This window comes from Schistocerca serialis, chromosome 3, assembly GCF_023864345.2.
Source record: "Schistocerca serialis cubense isolate TAMUIC-IGC-003099 chromosome 3, iqSchSeri2.2, whole genome shotgun sequence".
Lineage (NCBI taxonomy): Eukaryota > Metazoa > Arthropoda > Insecta > Orthoptera > Acrididae > Schistocerca > Schistocerca serialis.
The window spans coordinates 165,028,825-165,052,195 of NC_064640.1; the positions used below are offsets into that span (position 1 = coordinate 165,028,825).

The window sequence follows — 23,371 nt, forward strand, 5'->3', positions numbered from 1 at the left end:
GTGAAGCATCCGGAAAGGGTAGAGGATACGAAATGAAACTTGATGGGTTGAGAGGATATTTGATGTTATTTGAGTGCTTAGAAAATCGAGTCATATGGACAATGAACCTGGCAATATGAGCCCACTTATCAGTATAACATTGCACCGCCTCTGGCCTGGATACATGCAATGATCCTGTTGTGAATGGTGTCGAAACTGTTGTATCCTATCCTGAAGCAGGCTGGTACACAACTGTTGTAACTGATCCTCAGTATCCTCATGTTGACAATGGGATGGAATTGATGCCAGAGCTGGTCCCACATATGTTCTGTCAGGGACAGAACTGGGGATGTTTCTAGCCACGGGAGTACCTCAGCATCATGTGTGCAGTTCACAGACACATGCCATGTGTGGATAAGCAACATCCTGTTGAAAAATAGCACTACAATATATTCACATGAGAAGTAACACATAACAATGTAGGATGTTACTGATGTACTCTTGACAGTACAAAAATTGGCCAGGAAAAATCACAGCCAGAGTTAAAATCCAGTGCCAGTAACCCACTGATGTGAATGAAATGTAACATGCCATATTTTTCTGTTTACTTTGGAAACATGCAAACAGGAAATTTTACTTCAAAATATTACAAGAGACAGATCTTGTCAGTATTCTAGATCTGTTCCAAAAAGGTACAAAATATTTTCAGGAAATACAAAATGCTGGTATTATCTATAAACATACTGTACATTAACTGAATAGATGTAAGGTCATAAATGGTCACTGTAGCTGAATAAACTATAGGCAGACTTTATATGTAAAGTCTCATGTTCAAATCCATGTCATGTCTGTTTTGCCATAAGACACACATTCCTCTCGTTCATCAGTTTTTTGTCTAAGATTCCCTCCATTGTAGCTGAAAATGTTTCAGCGATTTGGAGCTACTTTCCAACAGAAGATGCAATAGAATCTCAGCTATCAATGAATGAGAATCACATCTGGTGAAGAATGTTCTCCCGGGAGTCAAAGAATTAAATTTACACTTCTATTTGACATAATATGTGAAACTGGTGAGTTAGGTCTGCAGACTCACTATTTGTTCTATGATAGCTAATGGCAGTACATAAGCAAGGTCAAATAGTTGCACAACATCACTTTGAATTGAGTCGCATTATTCATGTGCCATACCTCATAGTCAACAAACTATTTGCAAATGTGCCATTGCTCTTGTGGAGGAAGGGAATTTGGTGGCATCAGAGGCCAGGACATGGTATGGCATTCCTGAGCACACTGCACAACAATGAATAAAACGTTATCAAGATACTGTAGAATTCAGTAGCTGTGTGGGAACTGGACTTTGGTGTGTAACAATACCTGTTCAGGGTAATGAACTTGTCAGCACATCACAGCAATATCCTTTTTAAAAAGTGATGCAGTTGAATGATACAAGCATTGTTGTGAAGCCGAGCAAATAATATCAAATTGTATTTTTGTGAAAGTTAGTGAACTGTTTTGTACAAATGGACTTGCTTTAAACTTTAAAGAATTTTAGTTCACTCAGTTTAGTACTGTCAAAAATATTCCTTCTTCAGTTAACCTAATATACCAACAATAAATAATAAACAGGGTAGAAAATTGTAAGTTCTTAGGTGTGCATATTGATGAAAACTTAAAGTGGAAAAATCATGCAGTAGACTTGCTAAAATGTTTATCTTTGTCTATATTTGCCATCAGAATAATTGCCAATTTTAGTGGTATAGAAGTCAGTAAGTTAACCTATTTTGCATATTTTCATTCATTAATGTCTTATGATATAATATTCTGGAGTAATACCTCACTTAGACAAAAAGTATTCATTGCACAAAAGAAAGAAAATACACACACACACACACACACACACACACACACACACCTAAGTTTGAGAGTAACAGAGATATTCATGGCTACAACATTAGAAGGGAAAATGATCCTGCATCACCCCTGAATGAATCTAACTTACATAGCTAATAGGTTACATATACAGGTATAAAACTCTTCAACAATCTACCCAATCAAATAAAATGTCTAACAGATAAGAGAAATGCATTCAAATGCACATTAAAGATGTCTCTCCTTAGCAACTCTCCTATACCATAGAGAAATTGTTAAGTATAGATGATTAGTCATTAAAATATCTGTAAATTGCCAGCATAGAGCCATATAAACATTGTTTTTTCATTTATTTAATGTATTTTTTAGTTGTAAATAAGGGTCCTTTTTTCTGTTGACACATTCCATATCATAGCGTTTATTGTGAATCTGTTCTATGGAACAAGGAACAAAATAATTAACTGAAACATACTACTGCATTTCTTGGGTTGATGGATATAGTTCAGAACTGGCTTCAGAAGATTGGACTACATTGCAAATGCATGGCCTTAAAGGAGAGGTGCCATGCCAATTAACGATTCTACAGATCAGCATTTACCGAGGGCATTGTCAACTGTGACTGGCACTACATGATATTTTCTGACAAATCAGTATTGCCCTTAGTGAATGATGGTCCAGTACAGGTATACAGGCCACATAGTACCTCTTTTGAGCCCAAATACATCCACAAGTCATTTCATAGTGGCCATATGTCTGTGGCATTTGAGGCTGGATGTGTTCCTGTAGACTTGGAATGCTTCACAAGATACATGGTCTACTTGATGCTGCCAAGTATACTCATATTACGAGTAATATTATGGTCCCATCAGTGTGACAACTATATCCTGGGCGAGTGATCTGTTTCCACCTGAACCAATCTCCTATAACATGACAATGATGATGCAGTAGTGATCTGCAAAACAGAATGAGATTTCTCTTCTTGATTAGCCTCCTTATGCACCAGATCTACACCCCATTGAAAATTTATGGGCTAAGACAAAATACACAGTGCAAGAAAACTGGCATGACCCCATGTCTGGAAACTGTGGTGACCTTCAAAACATCAGCTACTTGGAAGGAGCTGGCAGAAAATGAGTGTTATTACCCACCTCACAGAGTCCCTTATTTACAGACTGCAGACAGTTACTGAAGTTGAAGGCCTCTGGACAGGCTATTAGGTGGTAAAGAGTCCACATGTTGTGCTCTTTTGAGGGCCAAAATATCTTAATAAGAACTGTGAACTGTTTGTTTTATTAACTTTGTGATTTCTACTGATGAAACAACTTAATAGAGTAATACAAAAAAATTTGACCGAGTCAGATACAAAGCAAACCTTGTAGCCTACTTGACCACTGAATATGACATTGAGCTACAAAAATATTATTCTACACCTTCCAGCATTTAAATCCAACTTACTGCTCTTGACTCCACTTCACAAAACGAAGTACCTTTACTAGGTCTGCAATGCTGCAAATGATGTGGTGCAGTGTTCATGTGGGTCTTTAGGGCATGCTTCCTTATGCTGTCAAAAAGGTGTTGATCCTTCTACCACACTTAAGATTACAAGTATTCTCTCTCTTTATGAGCAGATCTGTACACTCCATATTGTGACTGGATCATGCCTAACATGGTGGGTAATTCACGTTTCAGCCATGACCATTTTTTGTGCTGTCAAGTGTACCATTACACAGTCAGAGTTATCTGACTACTTACCAGCCATGACCTGAAGTCATATCCAATGGTTCTCCACACCATGGTGCCAAGAGTAACACTGCTGTGCCTCTCCAGAACACTGGATCTCTCCTCAGGTTGCTGCCATACTCACCAACAATAGTCATCCTGGATACTGCAGAACTTCAATTAATTGCTGAACAATATGTGACACCATTCTCCAGCCATCCTTGCTTCTCAATCATGACGTCATTCCAAAAGCAGCTGTTTGTGTTGTGTATTAACAGCAGCCTATGCGTGGCATGGTAATTCCCTAGTCTGGCTGTGCTATTCTCCGACCGATTTTTTGAGATGTCACAGAATCTTGCAAGAAGTCCATTATTTGTTCTCGAATGCCAGGTGCAGATGTGAAGTGGTTACAATGTGCTTGGTGCACAGTCCAGCTATCCTCCCTTGTGGTAGCCCAATGTACTGACCAGAACCTTGACGACAAGTACGTCTGACCTCACATTCTCGTGCAGTCCAACAATGGACCACTATTACATCCAAATCTGGATATTGCATAATTCGGTCAGCCAGACAAATGGAGACTGACAATGAGACCCCTTTCAGACTCTGTTGAGTGATAATAATGCTCTCTCATGTGACGAAACAACATCTGCATGTCCTTCACAGTGTCCACTTGACATCTGATGCTGTTTGTGCTCTTGATATATCCTACCAAGCCTGGTAACAAGACTAAACATGAACAACACTAGTGCACTCTGATGGCCATTCAGTCTGTAACCCAGACCTGCAACACTAATCATTCGTGTACTCAATGATGATATGTACATGTACAAAGTTACATTGAACCTGACCATTCCTTCTGGGTGCTTCAATTTTTTTGTAAGGCTGTAGACTCCCTCCCAGATACATCTTACAAAATGAGACAATTAGAAAATCTGAGAATTTAGAGCTAATACAAAGGTTTATGAACAATCATTTGTCCCACATGCCATTTGTGAATGAAACAGGGAATGGGCATTGGACAGTGGTATTAGAAGTACCCCCCACCATACACCATAAGGTGGCTTGCAAAGTGTAGATATAGACAGACAGGAGTCTTCACTTTATACGTTGAATCTGATAAGGACAAAAGTGCAATAGACTAGATATCGGGTCCTTTATCCTCAAATTCAATGGGAACTTACTACCAGATAAGGTTAATATAATGATTGTTGTTGTTGTTTTATCATGGCAACAATTTGATAACTGTGCATCTCATATCAGTAATGACAATAAATGGCAAATATTGTAAATAGTCTCTATCATATTATAATGTTTCATTTTACTTAGCTGAATTCATATAAGTATTAATCAACTTAACATATTACTTTAAAACATATAACTTTATTTGTATACAATGTTTTGGTCACGTAATCAACATAGCAAAACCTTCCACATTACAAGAATCATGTATCATAAATTACAATAATCAAGTATTGCAGATTGTTTGAACCAACCAAAACAGCCATTAATCCATATTTATATAGAATGTAATAAAATATGCTGAATGTATAGCCCTATATGTCAAGCTTTGGTGCTAACAGCAATAAGTTCTAGGAGTTCAAAGAACCACATAATATGCAAAATTCAAGTGTGCAAATATATCTCATATATGGAAAAATGCAATTATGACAACATGGCGAAGTGACAAAACCTATTTTCTTAATGAAGCCTTAGTAAACAAATGTGAAAAATATTGTCATAACTTATTTACATTACTTACAACTAATGGCACAAAACTCTAAGTATAATTCCATAGTAGTTTCAAACTGTCATGACAGAACATGCCTCAACATGGTAGTATCCCACTGAATTTCATTATGTTTTTCGGAAATTATTTCATAATAGTAAAATGTTTGTTAGAGGATCAGAGAATACAACCTCCAGATGTTTTCTACATCAAAAACAGCACTTTCTGATTTCATTTCAGTTTGAGCTACCTTCTTCCTTCTTGAGTATTACCCTCTTTACATAGTCCAGACATATTACAATAAACACTCAGATGGTATAACATATTAATTAGTAACATTACTTTCTTTCAAAACATTTCCATAACTAACTGTTTTACCATTTTCATTACCTCAAGATATATGATATCACAAGTCCATACTTCTTTGTTGTGCCATCAGACTCACAGCAAACACATTACATACCTTCATCTTATTCCCAGATATAGACATATCCTACATGACACAACTGATCATCACATATGGCAGTATAGAATAAAGTTTCCCAACACATAGCAACCTCATAACAATTACCAACTCCAAAATATTACAATTTAACCTTACTTCATCGATATCTCATTATAACATGAAGTAGCTCCCGACATTTCATCATCACGTTGTATATAAACCCAACTCAACATATCATAACAATCATATACGGCATAATTGTCACCTGTTATATTTCTCAAATCTTACATATACTCTGAAAAATAATCTCCTCACTATAAGTGTCTTTCACAGCAGAATTTACTTGAGACAGAACACAAAGGTTGTTTAAGTATGAAATTCCAACTTAGTGATCTATTCCCATAACAACATCCTTCACCGTGTTTTCACTCTAATAGCTGTATTCAGCTGTTGACTATGTATCTTGAAAATCACAAAAACGTACCAACAAGTATGACTCCCTATCATCCCAGTTGTAAATACAGCACTAAAGTTCCCTAAACAGAACAAAAATTTGTATTTATGCAATTTCTATAAAACCAAACAGCACAGAAACTCAAAATATATTTCTGATGTAAAAAATAATTTTCCTCAAAAAAGTCAGAAACATGCCTTCTCAAAAACCAAGACTACTGCTTTACTACACAAGTGTAAATGTGAACATTTATTTCAGTCACAGTAGTGAAAATACCTAAAGGCTAGCCATGTTTCCAATATTCTCAGATTTAACCAGTTGGGCACAAATACCATTTCAAAAACATACGAAACTTCAGTACAAATAATAAAAAAAGCTTCTCATTAATAACTTTGTGTTATCAAAACTTGTTGCCATAAAGTAGTGAGAAAAAGTAAGGGAACTGCCAGGGAACATGGTCTCAGTCAGACCTGTGCACAACTGGTTCACACCTGATCTACAAAAGCTAAGAACTCAGTCAATGATTTCCTATGACAAATCAAAGAATAGTGAAGCAGAAAGAGCAAACTACATAAGGTTAACGAACAACTACAGAGCAGAAGTTAGATTAAGCATGTGTAAGGCAAACAATGATTATATTAATAAGTCCAAACATAATTGTAGAACACCCTGGGCTATTGTCATCGCTCATTTGAGTAGAAGTAAAGATATTAGCATAAATAATTCCTATGATGCTGATATCTCAACACATTCTTCATTAATGGTGACAATATGAATAACACTACTGCAACTGAACATGGTCATAAATATGACAACACCCAGAACTCAAATCATGGAAACTACTTCTTGCAAAATTTGAAGATGTAGTCCCTATCATTAAGTGCAAGGAACTAAAAGTAACTGATGTTATAACTGCAATAGCAAAATTAAGTTCCTCAAAACTGGAAGACATTTATGGGCTCTCCAATTTTGTGATCAAATAATTTTTGGATGTTGTCTTATAAACTGGATGTTTCTCAGTGGCTGTTTCCTTTCATCCTAAAAATGACAGTCATTACTCCACTGCAGAAAAAAGTGACAAGTCTTGTCCTAATAATTACTGCCAACTCTCTCTTGTACCCACCATTTTGAAAGTAGTGGAATATTGCATACAGCTCCAAATCAATCAACATCTGTGTGTCAATAATATTCTTAATGACTCTCAGTATGGCTTCAGGTCCAGTTAATCAACAGCCAAAGCAGTTGAAAATATTGTTTCATTTATATTACCATCATCTGAATCAAAATGATCTGTTCATGCTATCCTCGTGGATCTCACTAAGGCATTTGACTCTGTCAGCCATAGAATACTGATAGAAAAACTCTGCTGCTATGGTTCTGGAGGCTCAGAACTATCTCTGATGAGGTCCTACCTGAGTGACAGAAAAAACATTGTGCAGTCAACAATATGACTTCAGATGCCTTGGATATCATGCAGGATGTGCCACAACGTTCTGTATTTGGACCTTCACTCCACATAATATATGTAAATGACTTGTCCAGAACTATGTTGTGTAAATGCACACTCTATGCAGATAATAACACTTTTGTTATAGCCAAGAAAGACTCATGAACATTAAAGTAGGAAAGTAGGGCCCAACTCAGAGCAGCCAGTAAGATGCTCCAAATTAAAGAATAGTGTATTAGTCATGAAAAAACTGTAAATATCTTCTTTACCTTGTGTATTAAAGATGACAGCTAAACTACTTGGACTACTCAAAATTAATATGGAAGAATCATACCAATTATATCTCTACTAAATTAGCATGTGTGACATATTCATTTGGAAAACTAAGATCTTGGGTCAGTGGTAAGTTTTTGCTAAGCGTATACTATGCATTTTTTCCACACCCAGTTGACATATGGCATTTTATTATGGGGGAATTCCCCTGGAACAGAGAAAGTTCTTGTTTGGTAAAAGAAGGTAATCAGGTGCATCTGTGGAGAAGATGTTTAATATATACAAAAGGAAATCAACACAGTCACAAACTACAATGATCACACAACTACAGTCATCATACGTAAAACAGAAGATTTACGTCACAGTTGCTAGACTTGAGAAAACTCAAAGAGAGTTTCACTATTTACGTGTTGTTCAAACCTAACTGTAACTAATCTAGCAGCTTTGATGTCTTCCTTCACTCTGACCTGGTATGTATCCCAAAGACTCAAGCAGTACTCAAGAACAGGTTGCACCAGTGTCCTCTATGCAGTCTCCTTTACAGGTCAACCACTCCTTCCTAAAATTATCCCAATGACCCAAAGTCGACCATTTGCCTTCCTTACCACAGTTCCCACATGCTCATTCCATTTCTTATCACTTTGTAACATTATGCTCATTTATTTAAATGATTGGACTGTGTCAAGCAGGACACTAGCAATACTGTAACTGAACATTACACGTTTGTTCTTCCTACTCGTATGCATTAACTTACATTTTTCCACATTTAGAGCCAGCTGCCATTCAACACACCAACTGGAAAGTTTTTTCTAAGTTGTCTTGTATCTTCCTACAGTCACTCAACTTCAACTTCTTACCGTACACCACAGCATCATCAGCAAATAGCCGCAGATTGCTGCCCACCCTGTCCACTAAATCATTTATGTATATAAAGAACAACAGTGGTCCTGGCACACTTCCCTGGGGCACTCCTGATGATATTCTTGTCTCTAATGAGCATATGCCGTCGAAGACAACACACTGGGTTCTATTACTTAAGAAGTCTTCGAGCAACTCACACATTTGTGAATTTATTCCATATGCTCATACCTTCATTAACAGTCTGCAATGAGGCACCATGTCAAATGCTTTCTGGAAATCTAGAAATATAGAATCTGCCTCCTGCCCTTCATCCATAGTTCTCAGTATATCATGTGAGAAAAGGCCAAGCTGAGCTCTGCACAAGCAATGGTTTCTAAAACCATGCTGATTCATGAACATAAGCTTCTCAGTCTCAAGAAAGTTTATTATATCTGAACTGACAATATGTTCAAGGATTCTGCAGCAAACCAAAGTTAGGGATATTGGTCTGTAATTTTGTGTCTCCATTCTTTTACCCTTCTTATATACTGGAGTCACATGCACTTCTTTCCAGTTGCTTGCAACTTTATGCTCATGAGAGATTCACAATAAATGCAAGCTAGTTAAGGGGCCAGTGCCATAGAGTAATCTTTGTAAAATGGAACTGAAATTCCATCTGGACCTGGTGATTTATTTGCTTTCAAATCTTTCAGTTATTTCTCTACACCAGGAATGTTTATTGCTCTGTTGCCCATACAGGAGTCTGTCTGATGTTCAAATGACAATATGTTTGTACGACTCTCCTATGTGAACAATTTCTTGAACATGAAATATAAAACTTTGACTTTCATTTAGCTACAGTCAACTGCCACACCACACTGGTCAACAAGGAACTGAGTGGAAGCCTTAGACAAATTTAGTGATTTTACATACAACCAGAATTTTCTCAGGTTCTTTGCCAGATCTTTTGCTAACATGTGATGGAGGTGGTAGTTCTATGCTTCATGCACAGATCTCTACTTACCTCTGCTTGTTGCCCTTTGTGCACTCTCTTTTAAACCAGGAGTGCACCAGCCTCTGCTTCCTCAACAGTTTATGAATTTCATCACTAAACCATGGTGGTTCTTTTCAGTTCTTTATACACTTAGTAGGCACATAACTCTCCAGACCACAATATACAGTCTGCTTAAACTTTGCCCATAATTCCTCTATGTCCATCTTACTGGAACTAAGTGATGACAATTCACTCTCTAAGTGAGATGCTAGAACTGCTTATCTGCTCTGTCTAGCAGAAATATTCTCCTAGCCTTCTTGACTGATATATTAACTTTTGTAACCATAGTTGGTATAATGACATCATGATTGTTAATCCCCATTTCTATACTGACATCATCAATTACGTCCAGCATATTTGTAACTACGAGATCTAAGATATTTCCATTGCATCTGGGATGCAGAGCTAGCTGCTCAAGGCAGTTTTGGGAAAATGTGTTGAAAAATATTTTACATGACTGTCTGTCTGTATCCCCCCCAATGAATCCATAGACATCTCAGTCTATACTCGGTAGGTTAAATTCACCTCCAACTAGTATTTCATGGTCTGGGTATTTCCACACTACTGACCACAAAATTTCTTTCATGAACTGTCACAGTGGAGCTGGGCGACCGGTAACAACATCCAACAATTAACTTGATTTCACTTACACATGTTACACGTGACCAGATAACTTCACTGTCACATTGAACTTCAACTTCAATAGAGATAATATTTTTGTCAACTGCAATGAACACTCCCCCTTCTATGGCTTCTAGTCTGTCTTTCCAATACACGTTCCATGACTCACTAAATATCTCAGAGCTTTCCACTTTGGGTTACAGCCAGCTCTTGGGCTCAAGAATAATATGAGCACAACAACCTTCCTAGAGGGCAGCAAATTCAGCAACTTGTTTACGAATACTTTGACGGTTTACTGATTTTTGACAGTTGAAGTGTCTTTACTCTGAACATAGTCTAACTTTCCTTGCTGTGTATCAACTGATGAGTGTTCATCAGTGCACCTCAAACTACCGTCTAGCCTAAAAATCCCTCATGTGCACCCACAAGTATTCTGCTACCCGAGTAGCTGCTTCCTTTGTGTAGTGCACCAATGATCTACAAGAGGAGTCGTACGAACCCCCACACAATAACACAGGTCGATAAATCTGCATCCAAGACCATCACAGAGTCGATGAAGCCTTTGGTTGAGACCCTCCTCTTGGCTCCAAACCAAGGGACCTTGATCAACTCTGGGAACAATGCTGCAAATTGAGAGCTCTGCTTGCAAACCAATCTACATAGTAGATTGCTTACAAATCACTCATGTGACCCATCCTGGACTAATGCTCAGGTATGTTGGACCTGTAATAAATAGGACTAATGGGATATTGAACATATACAAAGAAATGGTCATAGATTTGTTCGACCCACAGGAGTGTTGATGCTGAAAGAACTGAACTGGCAGACTTTCTCCTGAGAAAGCTTACTAACAAAGTTTCAAGAACCAGCTTTAAATGACAACTCTAGAAATATCCTACAATCCCCTACATATAGCTTCATATGGTTTGTGAGGATGAGATTAGATTAATTTCAGCACATGCGTAGGCATTTAAACAATCATTTTTCCTGCAGTTCGTACATGAATGGAATGGGAAAAAGCCCTAATAACGATACAATGACATGTACCCTCTGCCATGCACTTCACAGTGGTTTGCAGAGTATAAGAGTAGATGTAGAACTCTACACTACTAACACACTCATTTGGATGTGAAACCTTGTTGATACATTGGGAAAAAAGAAAAAAAGCTCACCAAACAACTGGCTAAGGAAGAAATTAAAAGAGGAGAAACAGACATTGGAATACCTGGTGCCAGCCTACTATCTCAATAAAGACATAGAAGCTTGGAACTAGAGTAGCAAGCTATTACCTTCTCCAACAAACTAAGACCAATTATGGGAACTGCTACTGAACTTCATGGAAATAATTTATCACTTTATGCAGGCTACGGATCAGCCATGTTAGGCTCACTTGTGATTTTATATTATGATTAGAGAATGCATTTCACTGTTTGCACAAGGGACCCCACTCACAGTAGCCCATGTATTTAGAGAATATGCTATCCTGGCGAAACTAAAGAGAGAATGGATGCTGAGTACCCTCTTTGCCTCTCATACTAGCAGATGATGAATTGGCTTTTAGATGAATACTAAGAATTCAGAAGAGAAAGTGGATTTACCACAAAATTTGGCAATCATCTCAGCTTTACATAGTGTTTAGGGTTGGGGAGCCTCTTGCTGCAATAAGATCCAGAGGGGCCTCCAACTGTGTTCGATACCCACACTGATATACTCAAGAAGTTCTATTATGCTTTCAAGCATTCAATCATTTAATGTCAGAAACCCTTGTCTGCCTACTCTCCCCATTTCAGACATAACTGATGTTAGTATTTTGCCTTCTCAATTTTAAGTCAGTGTGCAGAATCGATGTGGCGAAAGAGCCTCAGGACAGCAATATTCAAGAGTGTTTTCTAGTTACCTGGATATTCTTCCTCTGCTTTTTATTGCTTTAGTCAAGTAATAAATCACAGGAACATGGTGACCTGTTGAGATCACTTATGCATTCTTGTGCAATGGCACTCAACCCTGAGGTAGGTGAGTTCAAATCCTGGTGGTGTAACAAAATTCCACTCCCAGTATTTGGCCAGCAAGAGAAGGAGAGTTGATGTCATAAAGTTCCTGGTCACCAGACTTTGAGCCAATGTCCTAGTTTAAATATCAAAGCTCTCTGCAGTGTCTCATGAAGTGAGGGCTTGTGATACTGTTGATGGATGGGGACATCAGGCTTGATGGCCCCTGTGGTGCTATTTTCAAGGTACACACACACACACACACACACACACACACACACACACACACACACACACACACGCACACACACACACAAACAGAGTTGCAAAGTTTGTCTAGGATGGATTGATTGATGACCTTTTAGTATAATCCCTACAAAGCCACAGTCTTCACCATCACTGTCCAGAGTTTGGATCTAGAATGAAGTTATCATTCTACAATGGTGTCACCTGAAATGAACCTTAAACAGAAAAGGACATTGTGCTGAAATGGAACTTGAGCCTAAATGTTTACATTTTATGTGCAATTTTTCCTCAAGTATGTATCACAAACAGAATCAAGACTACAGTCTTCCAGGATCTGCCTTCTACTTTTAAAGTATTGAGTCAATTCGTGAAGTACATCTGGGTGGCACATATGGCAAACCACTGATTTGATGCTCACTTACACACTCATTTTTACTTTGTCTGGAATGTTAAAATGCACCATTGTTTGGCTTTAATTGAAATCCTGAAATAACTGTCTCCTCTTTGTTGCAGGATACAATGAATGCAAAGTCAGCACACGTAGTACTTCTGACTGGAATCTTTCTACTAATGTTAATGGACAGTAAGTAAATTTATTTGTAGAAATAAAATTGTATTTCATACATGAAAATGTAATGAATATGAACTAACAAAACACTGATAATGAAACAATGATGACTGGACAGAAAACACCATTTCAAAAATTAACATTTTTGATAAACCTTGTGCAAGTGAAATGTAAGGCTGTAAATAAATTAAAAAAAAAAAAAAAAAAAAAAAAAACACAGCCTACCCAGAAGTATAGAAGAAATTAATTTACCTGTCAACTACTCTTGTAAAAGTAGATTAGAGGAAAGTGTATAACAGTAGTGGTTACTAATAGTTAGTCGCTTGTAGACACTTGGTAGCGTTTTGTCAAGTATCTTACATTGTTTAGACTTTTAAAAAATGTCAAAAAATTGCCAAGAGTCTTCACAGGTGTGTATATGTAAAAGCTCTAGTCAGATGTGTTACGATAATTACACATTATTAATCATGAAAGAGAGAGAGTTAAGTTTTTTAATTGTATTTATTCTCCTTTAATCATGGTTGGATTTGGCTACTTGTGATTCGCCATGTCAAATTATACTAATAAGTTGAAATCTGCAAATCATGGAAGGCTGTGCCATACAAGATCACATAACACACATTTGTGTGCCATACAACAAATTTGCTGGATAGTGTTTTATTTTTGCATTTATAATATGAAATTATTACTTGGTTTGTATATTACTATAATCAAAGAACACACTACTCCTACTGTGCAGAATAGATATAAATCAGAATTCCACTTGTCGTAGTATAAATATTTCATCATTAGTTGTTAAACTGTAATTTGTTCCAACATAACATCAACAAATATACACGAGACAAGAACAGTCAATCTATGAGTGATGCCTGACATGCTATTAAAAAAATACCTATATACCTAGTACCTTATCTTGTCTAGTTAAGATTCACTGTTACATCCACAATCTGCACCAATGGCATAGGCACCTTCTGCTGTTTCCTCCAGAACCTAGCACATAGATCTATTCCCAACTCTGCTTCTCCTTGGTCTTTTTTAGTGAAATGAGTTATCTTCATGGATTTTATCCCCAACTCTCTGTTTCCTGGAAATTGTTTGACCCAGTGCCCCTCTCAGCACTGTTAACAAAAGTACAAGCATATGGAATAGGTTCCCAGACATGTGAGAGGCTCAAAGACTTCTTAAAAAATAGAACCCAGAAACAAAGGAATTAAAGACATTAGCATTGATTTGTATCAGTGGGGAGAATTGAAAATTTCTGCTGGACCAGGATTTGAACATGGGTATCCTGCTTACTAGGCAGATGCTCTGACCACTATGCCATCCATACACAGTCAAAACTGCACAGAGATACCCTAGCACGTTTCCCATCAGACCCAAATTCTCAACGTATGCCATGCACTACTGATTTGGTGTCCCTGCCCATTAGCATCATTACTTGTGGCATCTCATTGATTCCCTAAGAGTTCACACTTAGTGTACAGCTGCACTGAAAGTATAAATGGCTGTCATCCCCTTAACCACAGATGTGGTGTCTGTTCTTTCAGACATGTCCAGAAGAACAAACACCATTTTGATCCTGCAAGCCACTATGAATCAAGACACAAAGGAATTAAAGACATTAGCTGCCAGTGGGCAATGATCTGTATGAATGGGGCAAGCTGAAAATTTGTGCTGAACCAGGATTCGAAACCAGGTGTCCTCCTTACTAGACAGATGCACTGATCCCTACACCATCTGGACACAGCAGTCACCACAACTGCACAGACTTACCCTATCATAGTCAGGCCAAGGTTGTCAACTTGTACCATACACTATTAATACAATGCACCTACTCATTAGCCTCATTACTCATGGCACCTTGATGATTCCTATAAGAGTTCAAGCTTGGTGTGCATCTGCACTGAAGGGATCATGGCCATCATCGCCTTACTGGTATATGTGAAATCTACTCTTTCAGACAATAGAGCCCAGTACTCATCAAAGACAAGGGTATGGTCAGTAGAGCTCCAGGGAAGTGTGATATGACTGATCTTATTATATAAACACATAAATGATCTGACGGTCAAAGTGAGCAGCAATCTGTGGCTGTCTGCTGATGATGCTGTGTTGTACAGGAAGGTATCCTCATTGAGTGACTATAGGAGGATACAGGACCTATAAAAATGTAAGTTAATGCAGATGAGTAGGAATAACAGTCCTATAATTTTTAGATACAGCATTCTCGAGAATAAAGATTACTGTTAGTAATCTTGGCAAAGAAGTTTATCTGCTCTAAGCTGTTATCACAGTTCACCCCTTGTGGCTCAAAATGAGTAAAGTAAAGCATTAATAGTGCAATGCTTGACACAGTCACATCAATTAAATATGCAAGCATAATGTTGCAAAGCAATATGACATGAAAGGTGACAGTAGTGAAGGCAAATGATCGACTTCAGTTTACTGGGCGAAATTTAGGTAAGTGTTGTTAGTCTGTTACGGAGACCACATATAGAACACTAATGTGACCAATACTAGAATACTGTTCAAGTGTCTGGGATCCCACCAGGTCAGATTAAAGGAAGACATTGAAGCAATTCAGAAGCATGCTCCTATATTTTTACCGGCACATTTGATCATCATGTGAGTGTTACAGAGATGCTTCATGAACTCAAATGGGAATCCCTTAAGGGAAAATGACATTCTTTTTGTGGAGCACTATTGAGAAAATTTAGAGCACCGGCATTTGGAGCTGACTGCAGAACAACTCTATTGCCATCAGCATACATTTAACGTAAGGACCACAAAGGTAAGATAAGAGAGATTAGGAATCATATGGAGGCTTCTATACAGTCTTTTTACCTCTCTCTATTTATGAGTGCAACAGGAAGAGAAATGACTAGTAGAGGTACAAGGTACCATCTGCCATGCACCATATGGTGGCTTTTGTAGTTTGTATGTAGATGTAGATGCCTTCACAAAAACCCCTGTCCATACGAAGTGTACAAACCACCAGCAATACCTCCAATCTGGCTACTGACGTTTCAAAGTCAAAAAGTCTCAAACAATTTGTTGTGCCTTGCTATATTTGGGCACTGTATCTGCAGCAGGAAACAGAAATTTTGCACATGCACTAACAATCTTAACAGAGATTTTACAGATGCCCCGTTAGATCAGAAATAAATTTCCTGCAGTATTTACAGTATTTAGTTTCATGACACAAACAGACCTGCCACCATTTCAAACTAGCCACATATTGTAATCCTTATCACCTAATATCACCCAAGCTTCTAATAAACAGGTAATAGAATGTTTCCAGGCAGCCACATTGGAACCAGAATTGAGGGGTGTATATTATAGATACATTTTTATCAACCTTTAACAGTTGCTTTACCAAGAAGCACTAATCTATGATTCTAACAAAAAATTTTTTAAAAATTTAATTACAAAAGTTGTGTGCATAGAAAAAGGAATTATATAAAATGAAAACTCGTAGAGCAGAGAGAGAAGTAGGACTGATTTTGTACTACAATAAATATCATGCTGTTTACGGAACCTGATTAAAAATTTTAAAAAAACTTATTTATAGTATTGTGGTTATCATGTAGGATTAGCTGAGGCATAACACACACTAAATACTGAACACACATTTATTAGTCACTCGTACATAACAAATATGGCAGTTGAACATGTTACGAGCCGAAAATTAACACTAGAACTCAACTGTCCAAAGAATAATGCCACAGAGCGCCCCCCCCCCCCCCCCCCTCCCCGGTAGTGTGGAGCATGGTTGAGGGAAGTCACATTACACGAGTTCGTAATCTTGGTGCCACGGTGGTCAGCGTGGGAAGTGGAGGCGTCAGAGTCGGCGGTGCAGCAGTGCCATTGTTCCAACAGCTGCACAGGCAGAGACGAATCAGCAGAAGGCAAGACGGCTGCATTGGGAGGTAGATAGTTGAGTGACCATGCCAGTTTCAGTTGATTAACAGACACTGTCTGTGACCGTCCATGTAGGTGGCTGATGAACATGTTCGTACCGCAATATAGCATGTGGTGAGGGCCTGAATAAGCCAGTTGCAGAACTGCCCATGCAGTGACATCCCACAGCATAACAAAGTCACACGTAGTAAGGTCCTTGTGGACAAACACAGGTGGGGTGGTGTGGGGGCAGGGCTAGGGGGTGCGGAGGTGTGCAACATGTGTGCATGTCTGCTCGACAAGTGTGGGGAGATCCTCGGATGCGGCTGAAGGTGAATCCTCGACGAACTCGGCAGGGAGAAGGAGAGGGTCGTGGTACAGAACCTCAATGAGTGAGGCATTAAGATCTTTATGGGCCGAACGAACACCTAGCAGGGCCCCTGGAAGAGCTTCTGACCATAGGCCTTCATGGCACATTAGGGCAGCCTTGAGTGTGTGGTGCCACCACTTGCCAATGCCGTTCACCTGCGGGTGGTAGGCTGTGGTATGAAATTTGGCAACACCGCAGAGTTTGCAGAGACGTGCGAAGAGGACAGACTGAAACTGGCATCCCTGGTGGGTCGTGAGAGACAGAGGACAGCCAAAGCGAGACGAACAAGCGGGCAACAGTCTCCACCATGATGTCCATAAGGGGGACCACCTCGACCCAGCGGGTCACATGGTCAGTGATCGATAAGATTTATCTGTAACCCTCGGAAGTGGGGAGGGGATCAACAACGTCAATACGGACATGCCGGATACGCCCATTTGGAATGACGAACCTGCCCAATGGAGGTTGAGCGTGCCTGTTGACCTTGCTGCACTGGCACAGAATGCACACAAGGCTCCAAGTGCGACAGTCATGCTTCATGCCAGGCCAGACTGAGTGCTCCATAACCAGCCTCATCGTCGCTCGTGTCCCATGGTGAGCTAAGCCATGCAAGGCAGTAAAGACCCTATGACAAAGGATGGCAGGGACCAGGGAGTGGAGTGTACCTGTAGAGGTGTCACGAAGGACAGGGATCATCGAACCAGGTAGTATATGGGGCTGGACAGAGAGCAATGACTCACCATCTGATTTTATTCACTGTATATCATCATCGTCGGCTTGTAGTCAGGCAAGCTCCTCCAGATTCAGCGGTGTGGTTAGCACGCAGATGCGGAAAAGGTAGTCTGCCACAACGTTCTCCATGCTGCGGATATAGCGTGCGTTGGGAGAGTGTTGACAGATGTAGTCCATATGACGGAAATGCCTCGGCAGAAGATCCTTAGCCAGATTATGAATAGCATCCATGAGTGACTTGTTATCTGTATAGATCGTGAAGGGTTGCCCCTCTAGGTCACTACGGAAATGTTTAATCGCCTCATACACAGCAAAGAGCTCATGGTCAAAAGCCGACCACTTGCACTGTCTCCAAGTAAGTTTCTTGGAAAAGAAACAGGCGGGTTGGGTGGAGTCGCGCGGTGTGCTGTTGTAAAACAGCACCCAAAGCTGAGTCACTGTCATCGGTCGTGATCGAGACACAGGCCTCAGGGTGAGAGTGGGCGAGTGTTACAGCTTTGGTGAGGGCAGTTTTTAGGTTACCAAAAGTGTTGAGCATCGATTTGGTCCACTCCAACTTCCATTTTCCAGTGGTGTTTTTGCCGGAGAGAGTATCGGTGAGGGCAAATTAGATGGAGGCAGCTTGAGGAATATGGCAGCAGTAAAAGTTTGCCATACCCAGAAAATGACGCAGCTGAGCATAATCCTCAAGGAGAGGAAGTTCAAGTATGGTTTTGACATGAGAACTCGTTGGTTGGAGGCTGTCAGTAGCAACAGTATGTCTGAGAAAGGTAACAGATGAGGAACTCAATTGAGATTTATCATGATTGATCACGGCACCACTGACAGTGAGGGCCAAACGGACTGCATCGCGGTGAACTTGATGTTTCTCAGTGGAGGAGGAAAAGATAAGTATATCATCTAAGTAAACATAGACAAATGTCAAAGAGAGCAAAATGGAATCAATGAACCGCTATCATGTCTGCACAGCATTTTTCAATCCATAAGGCATGTAACAGTATTCAAATAGGCCGAAGTGTGTGATGATGGCTGTCTTCAGAATATCTGGTGGATGCATAGGAATCTGACAATATGCCTTGGAGCAATCTAAAATAGAGGAAAAGGTAGAACGATGAGTAACTGCATGAAATCCGGGATACGTGGAATGGGGTAGTTATCGATAATGGTGCGGGCATTAAGGGACCTGTAGTCCCTACAGATGCGTAAGGTACCATCCTTTTTGGGAACAAGGCGAAGACCAGTTGCTATCAGAAAGGTGGAGGATGCCCAAAGCCAACAGGTCCTGAACAAGCTCCTTGGTGCATAGAAGTTTGGAAGTGTTAAGACACCTGGCCTTACAATGAACAGGTGGTGCAAATCGTGCGACAATAGCCGATACGAACATAGGGGGGTCGGAAAGAGGGGTCAAGGAAGTATCCACAGGCAATGTCGGTTCACTGACCTTACTGAACCAGGGCGGCACAGATGGGGTGTCAGCTGTAGTCGGTGATGGAAGGTGCGAAACAGGAGTGAAGCAGAGCGGAGAATCTGGAGGGGCGCATGTCGGTGCGTCTTGTAGCTTTGTCTGCGGCAGTGTGAAAAAAGCAGCAGGTGGTGGAATGCTCGACACAGGTGAGAAGGTGCTGTAGAGGCGTGTGTAGGGTCACCTCGCTGCAGGGCTGCAGATAGGCAATGTATGATACACAGCGCATGTGACAATCCTGTGGAAGCAGCAGCGATGCAGGTGCATAAGGCATCATTCTGGGTGTGGAGTTTGCAGATTTGTTAGGGCACATGCGAAAAATCAGAGCGCCGTGTGGTTATGCACTCACGCGTGGAAAGCGTAGCCAAGAAGATGGAGAGCGAAGTCGTGCTGAACTCGTGTGAGCGCGGAACTGTAGAGCCAGACACGTGGTGGAGCGCAGCAGCCTGCTGGTCTGGTGAAAGTTTGTAATGGTGTAGAAAATCCAACCCGATCACAGGTTTATCCACATCAGCAGCACGGAGGGACCAAGGGGATGGTGAACTGGTGATATATGGAGTGACTTCTTGATGGAGCCATGGACTGCAATAGAAGAACGTTTGGTGGCAATCAAGGTGAGGGTAGAAGGGGATACTGTGTTGACAGTGTGCTTGGCCGGGATTATGCTAACGTCGGCACCAGTGTTGACGAGAAAACGGATGCCTGCTGACATGTCTGTGGCACAGAGGCATTGGATCGCTGAAGCAAGTGGTGCAGCGTTGCACTATAGGTGCCATGAAGGTAAGTGGAAGGACATGGCGTCTAAGCGTGCCTGCCAGTCTCATTTGGGTAGGCGCAAGTCACGTGGCAGTTGCGGGTGGTGTCCCTGTAAGTAGCATGGAACCAGCAGAGTGGGTAGACCGGTTGGCATAGCAGTGCGATACGTGAGGGGTTACAGCTAACTGCGTAGGGGCCGGTAGCCGATTGAGTTGCTGCTCGGGCAAGGTCAGCAGCTGTCAGGAGCCCGCTGGCAGTACATCCTGTAGGCTGATAGGTGGCAGAGCCTGACAGCCAGCTGAGGTGATGAGGAGGGCATGCTGGCCTCTGCCGACTGGGTGCAGAGCCGGAGGCGCAGGTGTGCCAGCTGAGGATGATGGAGAAGATGTTCGTGATGGGCGGTGTCAGTGATGAATGACAGCGTACGCCTGATCCACCATGTGTAACCGAACCTTGAGTGGATCAGTGACATGAGACAGTAGACGAAGTTGCAGATCTGAACGCATTTTGACCATCCACAATGTCCAAAGCACGGCATCAGGTAATGCTTGATCATCAATTAATGCACGTAGGCACCGCCAAAGCTGTGAAGGCGTACGGATGTTGAGATCCTCCTTGTGAATAATGTGATGAATAGCCTCTGCCGGAGGGCGGGGAAGGCATTTGATGAGCAGTGCTTTGGCCATCGAATATTTGTGCGAGAAGGGTGGTGAGAGAAGAAAATCACTGATGAGGTCCGTATGTGTGTGTAGGTGGCTCATCAGGCAGACAAAACAGGTCTCGTCATCCGAAATGCTGTCGATGTCCAGTGTGTGGTCCACTAATGCGAACCAAGTTTTTGGATTGTCTTTTTGTAATGGAGGTAGCATAGGGAACCTGCCAGGTAACAAATGTTGAGGCAGCACTGGCAGACTGAGATCGGTAAGAGCAGAGCAGCATGCCTCTGATGCCGGAAGTGCAGTAGTGGTGAATGGTGCATGGCCTGAGGTCTGTGTGGGGCAGTGGCTGCATGCAGCACACAGTGCAGAGGGAACGAGTGTATAAGTTGGCATGGTGTGTCTAATCTGCAGTGCCGCCAAAGAATGCGGCGCAATGGGTGGGAAGTGGTCACAGTGAAGCCACAGGGGGGGGGGGGGGGGGGGGGGGGGGGAGGGGCTGACCTGGTAACCAGTGCCAGTAGAACAGAACAGCCGGCGGCCATTACGAAAGCTGGCAGAAGGTGGTCACAGTGCAACCACAGTGAGGCAGTCACGGAAACCGATGCAGTCAAGGTGGCCAGTGTTGCGGAAACAGCGTGCATGGAACGGGTGGTGGGGGGGTGCTGCAACACTATGTAAATTAGAATGAGCTACCCCATGCATAGAAATCTTTGATTCACAGTTCTGGAACTTTGCCAGCACATCAAGCCATCCCGAAGGCAATGGTGTACATGAAGGATAAACCACAATGTCTCTAACTGGAAGGTCATCAACATTGTGGTTAGGTGCCGTGCACTGTCCATGTTGTGGCTGTTGTTGTGCTGCCACGCTAGGCATCGGCCACATTGAGCCGGGTAAGATTAGGTGGCTGCCAGTGTGGTCGGGCATAAATAACTGTTCACTTTTAACCAAGTTCGAATTAGGTACACTTGTCCACACATGGTTGCAATCGGCAGAGTTGATGGGGCACATTACACTTGCATGGAAAGTCACTGGTAGATCCATTGTGGCGGAAACAATGTGGGCTGGCACACAAAGTACATAAATGACGAAAACAAGCACAAAATAACTCCAGATGAGACAACAGCGGTGTCGGGGTCACCACTGTGGTTATCACGTAGGATTAACTGAGAGAGAACACACACTAAGTATTGAACACACATTTATTTATCCCTCGTACATAACAAATATGGTAGTTGAACATGTTACACACCGAAAGTTAACAGTAGAACTCATTTGTCAAAGAAGCAAAGTCACAAAGATAGAGGGCTCTCCACCAGAGACGCCACAGTATCTAAAATTAATTATTCACTTAACAAAGTTATATCTGCATGGACAATAGTTAAAAGAGAAACAGAGAAATCAATTAAGGGGTGTAGCAACATTTTTACTAAAGCAAACAGCAAAATAATAAATTATACCAGTCAAGTAGCCAACATATTTAATCATGTAGAGTTGGAGTGTAGTTCATTTAGTTCATGGCCTCTTAGACCATGATGGTCACCTAATAACATTTAGTATCAGTGCATGATATAAATAAAAATAATTGGAAAACTACATAGGTAATAAATTAAAAAGGAATTAAAGATTTCAAGAATTATTGCAAAATCCAGGCTGGAAAGATGTGCACAAGACCCCTGGTGTAAGTGAGAAATATAACATATTCTGTGACATAGACTTCTTTGAAAATTGTTTTCCTAAGAAATTAATGCACATATACCCCAGTTCAGAAACAGGATCAGAATATCATGTCAGACTAAGAAAACACTGCACTTGGCATCGAGGGACACTAAATGATGACAGAATTAAATCACATTACAGACTTTACTGTAAAATTCTAAGCAAAGTCATTGGCATCAATATATACGGTCCTTAAATGAAAAAGAGAGAGAGAGAGAGAGAGAGAGAGAGAGAGAGAGAGAGCTAATGAAATACTGGAACACATCAACAGATGGTTTATGACAAGTTTTGGCAAGGCTTAGTACATACAGTTCAGTACTTCTTACCGAACTTCACAAGTTCTAAAAAAAGTTTCTCAAACTATGAAATACAAGTAGTACAAAGTGTTAAGTTTTTCATACTACAGATGGATCAAAACCTCAGTTAGAAAACCCAACACCTAGAATTAATCAAGCACCTTGTGTCACCCATGCTTGCAGTACACCAGATTACTGATATTGATGTACAAAAAAGATAAAAATAGTTTATTTTGCGTATTTCTATT

At 40.6% G+C, this 23,371-nt stretch overlaps 1 protein-coding gene across 3 annotated transcripts in view; it reads left to right on the forward strand.

Moving 5' to 3' along the window:
* Positions 1 to 23,371, forward strand: part of LOC126469881 (uncharacterized) — a 284,993-nt gene that overhangs the window by 226,108 nt on the left and 35,514 nt on the right. For all 3 annotated transcript variants that reach the window (XM_050097209.1, XM_050097210.1, XM_050097211.1), the window contains one exon: positions 13,178 to 13,247. In XM_050097209.1, the coding sequence (XP_049953166.1) occupies positions 13,178 to 13,247 (70 nt within the window). The remainder of the gene's footprint in view (positions 1 to 13,177; positions 13,248 to 23,371) is intronic.